This window comes from Scyliorhinus canicula, chromosome 4 (genome assembly GCF_902713615.1).
Source record: "Scyliorhinus canicula chromosome 4, sScyCan1.1, whole genome shotgun sequence".
NCBI classification, from domain to species: domain Eukaryota; kingdom Metazoa; phylum Chordata; class Chondrichthyes; order Carcharhiniformes; family Scyliorhinidae; genus Scyliorhinus; species Scyliorhinus canicula.
The window spans coordinates 120,296,437-120,310,942 of NC_052149.1; the positions used below are offsets into that span (position 1 = coordinate 120,296,437).

Below are 14,506 nucleotides of genomic sequence, written 5' to 3' on the forward strand. Positions count from 1 at the left end.
CAGGGACCCAGATTCAGTTCCGGTCTTAGGTGACTGTTACTTTCTCCCGTGTCTGTTTGGGTTTCCTCTGGGTGCTCCGGGTTACTCCCACAGTCCAAAGGTGTGCAGGTTAGGTGGATTGACCATGCTAAATTGCCGCTTAAATGTCCAAATGTTAGGTGGAGTTACGGGAATAGGGCGGGAACGTGGGCCTAGGTAGGGTGCTCCTTCGGTGCAGAATCGATGGGCTGAATGGCCACCAACTGAATTGTAGGGATTCTACGAATTGGATAGCTTTTTCAAGCTATCACAAGCACAATAAACTGACTATCCTCCTCCTGTGCAGTAAGGTTTAAGTTTCATTCACATATTTTAGATTAAAAAAAGAAAACCGCAAATTGCAGGGAACTGTAATAAATTCAAGAAATGGCCGGGCCTGCAGGGCAGCTCCATCAGCATCTGTACAGAGAAAAGGCGAGCTGTTTTGGGTGCGGAGTTTTCCTCATAGCTTGCAGTGAAGAAAGATTGAAACACAACCCACCTGTTTGCTTTTCGGGCACATCCCAGCACCGCCTGCTGACAATCGCAAAGAGGTCGAGGACAAATAGAATGCAATGGCCTCTTTTGTTCTTTTTTTAATATAAAGTTAGAGTATCCAATTATTTTTTTTCCAATGAAGGGCAATTTAGTGTTGCCAATCCACCTACCCTGCACATCTTTTAGGGTTGTGAGGGTGAGAGCCACACAGACACGGGGAGAATGTACAAACTCCACACGGACAGTGACCCAGGGCCGGGATTGAACCTGGGTCCTCAGCGTGTGAGGCAGCAGTGCTAACCACTGCGCCACTGTGACGCACAACGGCCTCTTTTGTTATTGTGACACAGAAGATCCTTAGAGGATTTAATAGGGTGATTGCCGGGAGGATGTTTCCCCTTGTGGGAGATACCAGAACTCGGGGACACAGTTCAAACACAAGAGGTCTCCCTCTGAAGACAGTGAGAATTTTGTTTACTCTGAGGATGGTTAGTCTGTGGAATTCTCTTCCCCACTCAGCAGTGGAGGCTGGGACATGGAATTTATTCAAGGCTGAGTCATACAGATTTTTGACAGGGAATGGAGTCAAGGAGAGTGCAGTTGAGACCACTGTCAGATCAGACATGATCTTATCAAATGGCGGAGCAGGCTGGAGGGGCTGAATGGCCTCCTACTAAGTACTCTCACCCTGGCTGTGTCTTTGCTCGCTGCTGTAGGGCCAGGATCGCCGTGCCATATGAAACCGGTAATGTAGCGGCCACCTCGTAGGGGAGCTCCTCTCCGATAGGCCACAGCATCTGTAGGGATTTCAGGTAAATCAGGATGCACATTAACCAAGCATGCAAGTCATCCAACTGACTCCAGTTGGGTTGCACAATGTACCACTAACACATTTTGTCAGGTTTTCTCCCCTCCCTTCATGTTGTCAGTCTTCCTGGGGCATGATTCAGTTTGTGGCTCATGCATCATCCTGAACCTCATACGCCAACATTTAACTGTAAGAACCTCACCTGGCATCTAACAGAGGTTAGGTGTCAGGATGACAGTCAAGAGTAGGAACCCCAAAGGCTTACTATGGCACTCATGTTGAGGAGGCCAATTAGAATGCCGTCACTGTTGCCCAAACGCTGCACCTTGAGGCCTCAATACAAAACTGCCTAGTACCTGTAACCATCTGGGGAGGTAGCCTGGGCTACATCAGGAACTTTCAACAGAGTGAATATTGACACCTTTGTGGGTCATCCATTGAGACGGATGCGGGGGCAGGATCTGTGAGCCAAAGCATAGTTTCCCGATGAAAGGGGGGTTTCTCCAGCAAAATGCAGTGAGCAGGGTGAGAGGGAAGTACACACGAATAGAGAGCAGCAGACTGAAGAACAAAGAACTCGCTTTGTACATCGCCTTTCACAACCAGAGGACATCTTCAAATGATTCACGGCCAATTAAATGCTTTTTGAAATGTAGTCAGTGCTGTAATGTAGGGAAATAAAGGAACTAAATTACATCCAGCAATATCCCATAGACAGCAGTGAGATAGTGAGAAAATGATTTGTTTTTGCTGATATTAGTGGAGGGATAATTATTGGTCAGACACGTGGGTAACTCCCTGCTGTATGGTAGCATGAAAATGTTCACATTCAGCTGAGAGGTCAGGCGTTTGATGTACTTTCCAACAGATGGTACCTCACTGCACTCCCTCACTGCTGCACTGAAGTGCGAGGCTAGACGTTCTGCTCAATTCTAGCGTGGAATTTTAACCCATTTCTGATTCAGTGGCAAGATGCTACCCATTCAGCCAAGGCTTGCAGGTTGGATGAATATATTTTGGAGTTTTACTTGATTACTTTAGGTAATTCATATAAAATTACATATCAGAAGATATCATGAGCCCCTTATTGGGCAAAGCGTATGTGGTGTGTTAAAGGTAATGAATGATATTGTGGGTGAACTTTTCCCCAAAAATGGCAAAATTTCACAATCTGACTGAAAGCCGCGTGTTTTCCCCCTGGAAACAGCCAGGATTTCACTCCAGATCTCCTGAAACTTGGTCAGAAAATGGAGGAGTGTTTTGCGCCATCATTTAGGCCCAAAGACACCGACAATCCTGGCTTTGCAGAGATCACGCACCCCACCCATAATGAAAATCCCCCCCCGATGGAGTTCCCTGGAGTTCACAGTGCCAATCTGATCCTGCCCCATGGCACTGCCAGGCTGCCCAGCCACTTCCCTCACCACCCGGGGGCTATACTCATCTTCAAGCCCCTAGCATGGTCATCATGACTGATTTCCATTTTTGGAAACCAGCAGTGATTCCCACTGGCATGAACATCTGACGCCCCTGGAAGTAATGGTGTTAAGCCATCTACGCATATTTAAATGAATTAAAATTTATGATAATTAGGTTTATGCCTTCGCTACGCATGAACCTAATTACGTCAGCGAGTATGGCCTGGGAATGTCGCGTTCTTAGTTCTCGCCAGCGCAAATCCCTATTTTGGCCTCTCACGCGGTTTAGCAGCCATTATGGGATTTGCGCCCGTGGCGAAAGAGCAGGAGATATCACGGCCTCCTATGGTCTCAGTCATTCTCTCATTATCAAATAGGATCTTGCTGATCTGTCTGCTCCGTGTATTATTTAATATGCAATTAAATGTTGATCATTACTTCTGGTATATGAGTAATGATCGAGTATGCCTTCTTGAGGTAATTGGGAAATGTGGCAGGCATCCCATGTTCTCCCATGAGGCAATTTATCACAATTCGAGGTTAATTATTTTAAACCCAGGTTAGGTTAACTTGTGCACAACAGTTTCAATTCATAAAAACATTGATTGTGCAAACTGTAATCTGACTGACAAAATGACAAAGATGTTGAGTAAAAAGCTCAAACCCTGATAGAGACATTGACCTAACTCATATCCTTACGATTCCTAGGGACGTAAGTTGTTTGGGACACGTGTGATCCCTCTTTTAGAAGTATTTAAACCACAAAGCCATGTCCTTAACTAACTGTTCTTCCCTCCTCAGCCCTCCCATAAGACACAATAAATCACTACATTCTGACAGAAAGAACTGCCAACATTGATGAGCACCTTTGATATTCTATACTACTTACCTCGTGGTCAACAACACACTGTTCTGCCATTGCCCCGGTGGAACTCACACCTATCACACGGTCTCCCTGATCAGAATGAAAGATAAATGTCACACGTGAGAAGAATGTGTGCTGCACACAGTTCAGGAATTATTGTAGATGACATCCAATGAACCCAATGGTTGCACTGGAGAGCCAGTTACTGATGCTAAATGCAATTCCAAATTAATTTTCTTGTTAGACTAAATAATTATCTTATTTTATTAAGTAATAACTATTTGGTGTACAATGCCTATTCAAATGGCCTCTTTACATAGAACATACAGGCAGAAGGAGGCCATTTGGCCCATGGAGTCTGCACTGACCCACTTAAGCCCTCACTTCCACCCCATCCCCCAACCCAATGACCCCACCTAATCTTTTTGGCTACTAGGGCAATTTATCAGGGCCAATCCACCTAACCTGCACGTCTTTGGACTGTGGGAGGAAACCGGAGCACCCGGAGGAAACCCATGCAGACACAGGGAGAACGTGCAGACTCCGCACAGACAGTGACCCAGCAGGGAATCGAACCTGGGACTCTGGCGCTGTGAAGACACAGTGCTAACCACTTTGCTATCGTGCTGCCCTTTAAATTATGTTTGTTTGCTCGGATTAAATATTTTCAAGTTGTTAAAATTTTAAAATTATTGGCGCTTGGTTGCTATTACAAATCGGTTTCTGTTTTAAAAATGTAATTAATAGTAATACTGGAGGAAAAAAAAACACTGACAAAACATTAAGTGAGAAATAAAACAGAAAAAGGATCATTATGCTCAATCCATCCACAAAAGCATTGGAAATTACAACAAAAAACAATTGCGAAAATTCAAGAAAGAGGCTTTCCCCTCAATTTCTCCTCTTCACTCATTAAGGTGCTGACTCTCACTTGGTAATAGTTACATGGATTACCAACAGCCCTCTGGCACAATGCACAAGCCCGAGAATCATAACTCATTAGCTGGCTACTTGGCCATAAGGTCATATCCATGCTGAAGTCATGTTCCTCATGCAACTTTTACAAATGCACATTTCCCATCAGGAACCCCAATGGGAGGAGCAGTTCTGGGTAACTTCACCCACCACCAACTCTCCCAAATTAGTTTGGGGCTACAAAGACAAACGGCAATAATCCCTGTACGACTATTCTGGCTGAGCAAGGGCCAGCAACAAATCTGAGACCTTGGATAATACAACGCATTTAGCAACTAAATACAAAGCTTCAGAGGTCCCCATGAAACATTTACCTTGTGAATCGATGTGACATTTGGACCAACCTCCAGCACACACCCTGCAAATTCCATTCCTGCAGAACAAAGGTTATTTACTTGTGAGACAATCTATTCTGAGCATTTGATGGACAGCAGTTTTGCTTTTCACTTTTCAATTCTTGATAATTCAGACAGTAGATAGAAGTGGGGGAGGATCATTCTCACTTATCCACCCATCAAAATGACACATTTACATTCCCCCAACCTTCTCAATTAATTTGTTCAACAGACTCTTGAATGAGACCAAGGGCATTGCCTTCAGAAACCAGACATGATTCAGCACTTCTGTGAATGAATTGCTTCTTGACAATTGTCCTAAAATTCACCAATTTTATCTGCCTGGTATTTTGAAGAAGTTCTCCAGGTTAAATTCATTCAGGGTATTTAATATCTCACCCATTCACATCCCCCCCCCCCCCCCCCCCCCCCCCCCCCCCCATTAATTCACCTCTCTTCAAAACCAAACAGCTTCAGCTGGACCTTTCCTGAAGGGGGCTTTTTCCTTTCTTCCCAATAGATTAACTACCACCACCCCTCTCTACATCTCCAGCCACCATCTCTGTTAACCTATGAACAAGGCCCTTGCCATTCCTGAACTTACTGTGAATGGGTGAAACCCCGTCATGATCTTGAGGTAAACCTTCCCCCTAAATGAAGTCTCTCCGACTGGCTATACCTTCTAGCACTTTCCGGAACCCAGGTCATTGTGGTGATGGCATGGTTCGTATCACCGAATCACAGCTTAATCTAACCCTGTATTCCTCTGGCATCTTCTCCTCCTTTGAGCATCTCACCTTGTTCCGCCTCCTCACCTTTCCTTTAAAATCTTGGTTCCGTACTGCCCACCCAGGTAACATGCCAAACCTCTCAAGAGATATCTTCACTACTTTTCCCCTCAACCTCTGCACCAAGCGACTCCTCGTCCTTGGTGATTTCATCTTCTCTCTTTTCTCAGTTCATCGCTTTCTTATCCTCCCTTAATCTCTGCTTGCATAAACTCCCCAGCCCATATACAGGATGTCCCTCTTGACTACTTAACTACTTAACACACTTGCCTCTAAGTCACAGGGTTCTGGTTTCAAGTTGCACTCCAGCTTTTGAGCACAAAAATCAAGGTTGACATCCAGGAAAGTGCTGAGAGAGTGCTGCACTGTCGGAAGTGCTGTCTTTCTGATTCAACATTAAGTCTGTCTCAGGAAAAGATCCCAAGGACACTATTTCAAAAAAGAGCAGGGGTATCCTCCCAAGTATATTGGCCCATATTTATCCCTCAATCACAAAAACAGATTATCTGGTCATGACCACATTGCTGTTTGTGCAAATATGCTGTTGTGTTTCAATTATAACAGTGACTACATTTCAAAAGTACTTCATTGGATAGAAAGCTCTTCGAAATATGCAGTGGTCGTGATGAGGTTGTATCAGTGCCAAACTTTTTATTTTTTCCTCATGTGGACACGCCAGTCCATTAATATCAATCACAGATCAGGGCATCTCTGATCACCTTCTTGTAATACTCTCCACTCGCTAACCCTCTCAATCCCATTTCCTTCATCCCTGACAAAAATTCTCTCACAATCACTTATAGCTGCACGGGATCAGAGGTGAGCTGGCAAGATGGATACAGAATTGGCTAGGTCATAGAAGGCAGAGAATAGCAATGGAAGGGTGCTTTTCTGATTGGAGGGCTGTGACTAGTGGTGTTCCGCAGGGATCAGTGCTGGGACCTTTGCTGTTCGTAGTATATATAAATGATTTGGATGAAAATGTAACTGGTCTGATTAGTAAGTTTGCAGACGACACAAAGGTTGATGGAACTGAGGATAGCGATGAGGACTGTCAGAGGATACAGCAGGATTTAGATTGTTTGGAGACTTGGGCGGCGAGATCGCAGATGGAGTTTAATCCGGATAAATGTGAGGTAATGCATTTTGTAAGGTCTACTACAGGTAGGGAATATACAGTGAATGGTAGAACCATCAAGAGTATTGACAGTCAGAGAGATCTAGGTGAACAGGTCCACAGGTCACTGAAAGGGGCAACACAGGTGGAGAAGGTAGTCAAGAAGGCATACGGCATGCTTCCCTTCATTGGCCCGGGCATTGAGTATAAAATTTGGCAAGTCATGTTGTAGCTGTATAGAACCTTAGTTAGGCCACAGTTGGAGTATAGTGTTCAATTCTAGTCACCACACTACAAGAAGGATGTGGAGGTTTTAGAGAGGGTGCAGAAGAGATTTACCAGGATGTTGCCTGGTATGGAGGACATGAGCTATGAGGAGAGGTTGAATAAACTCAGTTTGTTCTCACTGGAACAAAGAAGGTTGAGGGGTGACCTGATAGAGGTCTACAAAATTATGACAGCCATAGACAGAGTGGATAGTCAGAGACTTGTTCCTAGGGTAGAGGGGTCAATTACTAGCAGCATAGGTTTAAGGTGCGAGGGGCAAGGTTTAGAGGAGATGTACGAGGGTAGTTTTTTTTTGTTGTTTTTTTTTACACAGAGGGCAGTGGGTGCCTGGAACCCGCTACCGGAGGAGGTGGTGGAAGCAGGGACGATAATGATGTTTAAGGGGCATCTTGACAAATACATGAATAGGATGGGAATAGAGGGATACGGACCTAGGAAGTGTAGAAGATTTTAGTTTAGACGGGCAGCGTGGTCAGCACAGGCCTGGAGGACCGAAGGGCCTGTTCCTGTGCTATACCTTTCTTTGTTCTTTGTCAAATTTCCAATTAGATACATAGAAGATAGGAGCAGGAGGAGGTCTTTTGGCCCTTCGAGCCTGCTTCTCCATTTATCATGATCATGGCTGATCATCCAACTCAATAGCCCAATCCTGCTTTCTCCCCATAGCCTTTGATTCCCATTCGCCCCAAGTGCTATATCCAGCTGCCACTTGAATATATTCAATGTTTTACCATCAACTACCTCCTGTGATAATGAATTCCACAGGCTCACCACTCTCTCTTGGGTGAAGAAAGGTCTCCTCATCTCTGTCCGAAATGGTTTACCCTGAATCCTCAGACTGTGACCCCTGGTTCTGGACACACCCACCATCGGGAACATCTTTCCTGCATCTACTCTGGCTAGGCCTGTTAGAATTTTATAATTCTCTATGAAATCCCCCCTCGTTCTTCTGAACTCCAGTGAGCACAATCCTAACCTAGTCAATCTCTCCTCGTATGACAGTCCCACCATCCCTGGAATCAGTCTGGTAAACCTTCACTGCACTCCCTCAAGAGCAAGAACATCCTTCCTCAGAAAAGGAGATCAAAATTACACACACTATTCCAGGTGTGGCCTCACCAAGGCCCTGTATTATTGCAGCAACACATTCCAGCTCCTGTATTCAAAACCTCTTGCAATGAAGGCCAACATACCATTAGCCTTCTTTACCACCTGCTGTCTGCAGGCTTGCCTTCAGCGACTGGTGCACAGGGAGACCCAGGTCCTGCTGCACACTCCCCTCTCCCAATCTACAACCATTCGGGTAGTAATCCGCCTTCCTGTTTTTGTTTCCAAAGTGAATAACCTCACACTTATCCAAATTATACTGCATCTGCCATTGATTTGCCCACTCGCCCAACCTGTCCATATCACTGCATCCTCGTCACAGTTCACCCTCCCACCCAACTTGGTATCTGCTGCAAACTTTGAGATGTTACATTTTGTTCCCTCATCCAAATCCTTTTTTTAAATTACTTTATCTTAGTTACACAGCCAGGGCTCAGAGTGTGGACAGAGGCGAATCCCTAATCCAGCTCCTTGCCTGCTCCAAAAACCAATTCAAATTGAATCAAATTCATGGTCTCCATAAAGACATACCAGATCTGAGCCAAAAGGCTCAATCTACGCACAATCTTAGCCAAAAGGCCGAGACTTGATCTTAGCCAAAAGGCCGAGAAGCGATCCTCATCCAAATCCTTAATATATATTGTGAATAGCTGGGGTCCCAGCAACAATCCCTGTGGTACCCCACTAGTTACTGCCTGCCAATTTGAAAAGGACCCATTAATTCCTACACTTGGTTTCCTCGGTGCCAACCAGTTTTTTATCCACCTCAATACATTTCCACCAATCCCATGCGCTCTAATCTTGCACAATAATCTATGATACAGGACTTTGTCAAACGCCTTCTGAAAGTCCAAATATACCACATCGACTGGCTCCCCCTTGTCAACTGTACTGGTTACCTCTTCAAAGAATTCCAACAGATTTGTCATGGATGATTCCCCTTCATAAATCCATGCTGACTTTGACTGATCCTGCCACTGCTTTTGAAATTGTCTGCTATTTGGATGTACATTTGATGCAATACTCTGTAACTCTTTCCACACTCATTTCCACGCTTGAAGCCCTTGTCCCCACTAAAATCATTACTCTCTCACACAATGCAGCCCTGTCTCTGCTCCCTTACATCAAATGACAATGACTTAAATATTTATGCTGGCAAGATTAGTAAGGCTATAGTGAAAGAGCCTATGGGGAATGGAGCTGCAAGAGTCAATGAATAGCTTTCGTAAAAGGGGGATAGGTCTAAAATCCTGCATTGGAGTGAAGAGCACATGCTAGTCAAATGCTTATACTTCAAGGATTTGAGGTATAAGCGAGCAAGGTTATTTACTTTTTAGAAGAGCAGACTGTTTTCCAGAAGATTACAAACAAGTTTCTAGGTGGTGATGGTTTAATAATAAACCTATGTGGGCAAGATCGGAATTTTAAAACAATGCTCCGTGTACTGATTAACTATGTCAGCAGTCTGTGTCTGTGACTTGAGGGCTGAGAGTTGTCTTTGAATGTTGCCCCTGTGATTGCTGTGTTAGAGCCGTGTTCAAGCTTTAGCAGAGGAGGATGCTGCTCCAGAGGTTTCTCTGGGGTATTTCCTCCATGCTTCAATCATGAACAAACTATTGTAACCCGCCCCTGGATCTCCTATACCTTAGGTGACCTTGACAAAGGCAAATGATATGTCATCATCCTTCTTGACCTGTTGACCACACCTCTCCACTTTCATCACCGAGGTGGGACTGCCCTTGCATTACTCCATATCTATTGTGGAGTCCTAGTCAGAGAATCACCCACAATGGCTTCTCTTCTCAAGCCTGCATTCAAAGTATGCAGGGGCTGATTTAGCTCACTGGGCTAAATCGCTGGCTTTTAAAGCAGACCAAGCAGGCCAGCAGCACGGTTCGATTCCCGTATCAGCCTCCCCGGACAGGCGCCGGAATGTGGCGACTAGGGGCTTTTCGCAGTAACTTCATTGAAGCCTACTCGTGACAATAAGTGATTTTCATTTTCAAGTACCATCTTGCATCATTGTATCTGTCTATACATGTGTTTGTGGAACCCACCTCTTCATTCACCTGAGGAAGGAGCAGTGTTCCGAAAGCTAGTGATTCGAAACAAACCTGTTGGACTTTAACCTGATGTTGTAAGACTTCTTACTTCAATCCTGCACCTCTATCTTTGATCTCCATCAAAGATCTATTCCTGGGCAGCACGGTGGCACAGTGGTTAGCACTGCTGCCTCACGGCGCCGAGGTCCCAGGTTCGATCCCGGCTCTGGGTCACTGTCTGTGTGGAGTTTGCACATTCTCCCCGTGTTTCCGAGGGTTTCACCCCCACAACCCAAAGATGTGCAGGGTGGGTGGATTGACCACGCTAAATTGCCCCTTAATTGGAAAAAATTAATTGGGTATTCTAAATTTTTTTTTTTAAAAGATCTATTCCTGGCCCCCTCCTATTTCACATCGACATGCTGCCCCTCACAGATATCATCAGATTCCACGAATTCCAGAAACATCCATCTCTAATCCCGTCCGCTTGTTCTGATTTGTCTTGCTATTTATTTAATATCCACCATTAAACAAGCAGATATTTCCTCTAATTACTGGAAGATCAAGGCCAGTGTCTTCAGACCCTGTGACTAACTCCATTTGCTAGTCATCAACTACGTCCATTTCCCTGGCCACTGTCAGAGGCTGGATCAAACTTTGCAACCTCAGTATCCCTTCTGACTCACAGCTGGACTTCCAGTCCCATATCTTCTCCATCACCAAGACTGCCTGCTTTCACTTCAGGCCTGTATCAGCCTTCTGTATCCTAACTCACACCAAGTTCCATTCAGCTATCACACCTATGTTCATTGAACTCCATTGGCTCCCAGCCTGGTAGTGCCTCAATTTAAAAATTCGTATCCTTATGTTCAAATTTCTCCATGGCCTCACTACTCCCCATCTCTGTAACCTCTGCAAGCCCTAAAACCCTCAGAGATATCGATGTTCCTCCAATTCTGGCCTATAGAGCATCCCACATTCTGTTCACTGCACCCACTGGTGTCTTTAGCTTCCTAGATCCTAATCTCTAGAATTCCTTCCCTAAACCGCTCCACCATTCTAGTTCATTCTTCCTCCTCAAAGAGGCTCCTTAAAACTAACTTTCTTTGACCAGCTTTTGATCACCTGTCCTCCATCTCATCCTGTGGCTTTTTGTTTGATAACCACTCGGTGGAGTACCTTTGCACATTTTACTGCTTTGCTGCAGTTAATAGCTACCAGTAGATCTGCTGCTTTGGTATGTCATACGTGTCTGTCTTATGCCATTCTCACACATCCATTGTAGCTCATTTACAACCACTTTGTGACGTCCGTCATCCAACTACACCTAGGTTGGCCCCAACTTTAAAGGAACTATATAGATACAAATGTTTACTTCTGCCAATGTTTGGAGGCCAGTTAAATCCCAGATAAATTTTCAACATATTCCTGCTACAAAGCTCATACAGGTATAATTTCACCACAAACAGATAGGCACAATACTGAGCTGAATAAAAACCAGATTGCCTTAAACCTCTTAACCAGGATCCAAACAAGAAGCAAACAACTTTTCTTAAACAACAAGCTTTGGCTTTACCTGGAGTGAAGGGAATCGGAGGTCGGTGCTGATAAAGGCCCTGGCATATCAGAAGATCAGCAAAGTTCACCCCACAGCAATGAACATTCACCCGCACCTGAGAAGACCAAAGGCAGGCATAATTAGTCAAACATATTCAGCTCATCTCCAGGGAATGATCCAGCGTCAGCACACCATTTGGCTCAGACAGCATCAGCACATCTGTCCAACTCATGCACAGCCCATGCACCTCCATTACCATATAGTGCCACCTTCTCCTAGATTATGTGCAGCCAACATGTGTTATATCATAAAGAATCAGAGAGGAAATTGCTGTCAGGTTATTTTATTTCATTACTCGGGTTAATTTTACTGCTTATGTTATGACCACAACAGATGTTAATTGACTGAGAAAACAAATTCCAGAGGAAAACTTATTTTTTAATGCATTCTGAAAATTAGATCACCTCATGATCTCAGCAGCTTAGAATTTCACTACCATTTGTCAGATTTCAAAAATAAGATATATTAACAAGAAAAAAAGAAAACATAAGCACACAAGATTACAGTTGCACAGTTAAAATAGTCTAATAAAACATCCCCAAAAAAACTCCAATTGGTCAGACCCACAAGTAAACACCTTCCGGCAACACTGCCTTTTCGATGTTTAACTCTGAAAATCCAGTTACATTACGCAAGGAAAAACTGCTCTTGCTGTAGTCAAGGTATGCCACACGACCTCTCAAACTCTTCCGCATTTTGTGTAAATCCAAAAATACTCAGAAACAAGACTGCTTTCCGAAACACAAGACTATTCTGGCTTGACTGGATGCCTGATTTAAACCTCACATCTTCTCCCAGCCCTGAACTATTCTTGGGAGGTCTTCCATACATAGCCAACATCGCTCAACTTCTTTCCTTCAATATAATTTTTCCCCCTCATCTTCAATTCCATTGTCCTCAGCACCATTTGAATGTAATTTTTCCAAAGTAAAAACATCTGTCATGTTTTTCCTATTGCCTCTCCTTTTGGGTCAATTAAAATGTAATTAATTTCCCTTCTTTATTTATGAAAACTTTGCAAGTTGTAAAAGCCTTGCTCCCCTTTGAGATTTATCAGCTGAAAAATACAAGTCGCTCTCTATCTCCCAATGCAAATTTCTGAACTTTACTTATATGCTTATAAATCCACTTGACCTTAGCTTCATTATTCATGCATGCATTTAACACCACTACTCCTTATCACTTAATTCTCTCAGACAGGCTGTCTCCATTAACCGTTCCCCAGTTTAATTAAATAATTTACATACACAGACATCTTTACAGAATATTACAATATTGCCTCCAATTTTCTTTTAAATAGCACATGGGACATTAAATGTAATGAGCAAGTTTCATTTTATTTTTTGATTAATGGTTGGGATCCGCACCCAGTCTGAGAGCTAACAGCTATTTTAAATGTTTATCTGTCCAGCGCAACGTACCTCGGTGGGCTTGAGTGCAACTGAAGGCAGCTGCTGGATCACCAGAGGTTTCTTCAGCTTGGTGCACAGTACTGCTTGGTATGAATGGCCAGAATCTGTGGTACTAGTGGTGTGTATCCTTGCCAGTCCACTTGATTTCCTTGATAAATTATTGCACCTTGCAAAAGAGTTAAACAATATATTCAAATTAGCACAGGAGCATAAAGTGTCAAACTGAGCCTGTTGATGACTGTGAACAATCCGTTCATTCCCCATGAACAAGCCCCATTCATTCTAATACTACTGCTGGGAGCACCACAAGTGCAGCAATGAAACCAAATCTGCAAAAGCCACTTAACAGCAAAGTTAGATATGAAATGAAAATCGCTTATTGTCACGAGTAGGCTTCAATGAAGTTAATGTGAAAAGCTATGCTGTCCATTTTCCATCCCCCCCCCCCCCCCCCCCCCCCCAAAACCATGCTCTAATCTTTCTGGGCCACTGATCCAGCAGCGGAGACAAGCGATCACTCCAAAGATAGAATGATGTCACTTTTTCCACATGAAATGCAGTAGGAATCAGGAACACACTGCCACAAAAGGCTCTGGATCCAAAAATGGCTGAGACTTTCAAGATTGAGCTACATAGGTTTTCATTAGTAATAAATAAAAATAAATAAATCATCTTTATTGTCACAAATCGGCTTACATTAACACTGCAATGAAGTAACTGTGAAAAGCCCCTAGTCGCCACAGTCCGGCGCCTGTTCGGGTACACTGTGGGAGAACTCAGAATCCTCAGCTGGGACAGAATTGAACCCGTGCTGCTGGCCTTGTTCTGCATCACAAACTAGCTGTCTAGCCCACTGAGCTAAACCAGCCTTATTAATATATAGAAACATGGCAGAGTAGCACCAGTCCCTGGAATGCAGATCCTGTTCCACGTGGGATATTCAGGACATTTCCTGAATTACCATATGTGCAGGAAGACCTGTGAAGGCACTCCTACTTAAAAGATAGACAGCAGTCAAACTGTAAATGGGAACTTCTGGAATGAAAGACTGAAAGCAGCTTCTCAGCAGGTTTGTGATTCTTTAATCCTGTGTCCGAATGGCTGGGAAGAACCCAAACTGAGAACTCTCTCCATAATACAGCTGGAGTTTCTGCACAGAGATCAGGCCAACCGAAAATTCTCAAGTTTAAAGCTCCAGTGGTATCCCAGGGAGATGA

The 14,506-nt window shown here is 44.0% G+C and overlaps 1 protein-coding gene across 3 annotated transcripts in view; it reads right to left on the reverse strand.

Annotated features, from left to right (window-relative positions):
- gtpbp3 (GTP binding protein 3, mitochondrial) overlaps positions 1–14,506 on the reverse strand; it is a 55,062-nt gene that overhangs the window by 31,610 nt on the left and 8,946 nt on the right. For all 3 annotated transcript variants that reach the window (XM_038795114.1, XM_038795111.1, XM_038795112.1), the window contains exons 2-6: positions 13,299–13,455; positions 11,836–11,932; positions 4,897–4,955; positions 3,632–3,697; positions 1,204–1,313 (exon numbers count right to left, since the gene is read on the reverse strand). In XM_038795114.1, coding sequence (XP_038651042.1) covers positions 1,204–1,313; positions 3,632–3,697; positions 4,897–4,955; positions 11,836–11,932; positions 13,299–13,455 — 489 coding nt within the window. The remainder of the gene's footprint in view (positions 1–1,203; positions 1,314–3,631; positions 3,698–4,896; positions 4,956–11,835; positions 11,933–13,298; positions 13,456–14,506) is intronic.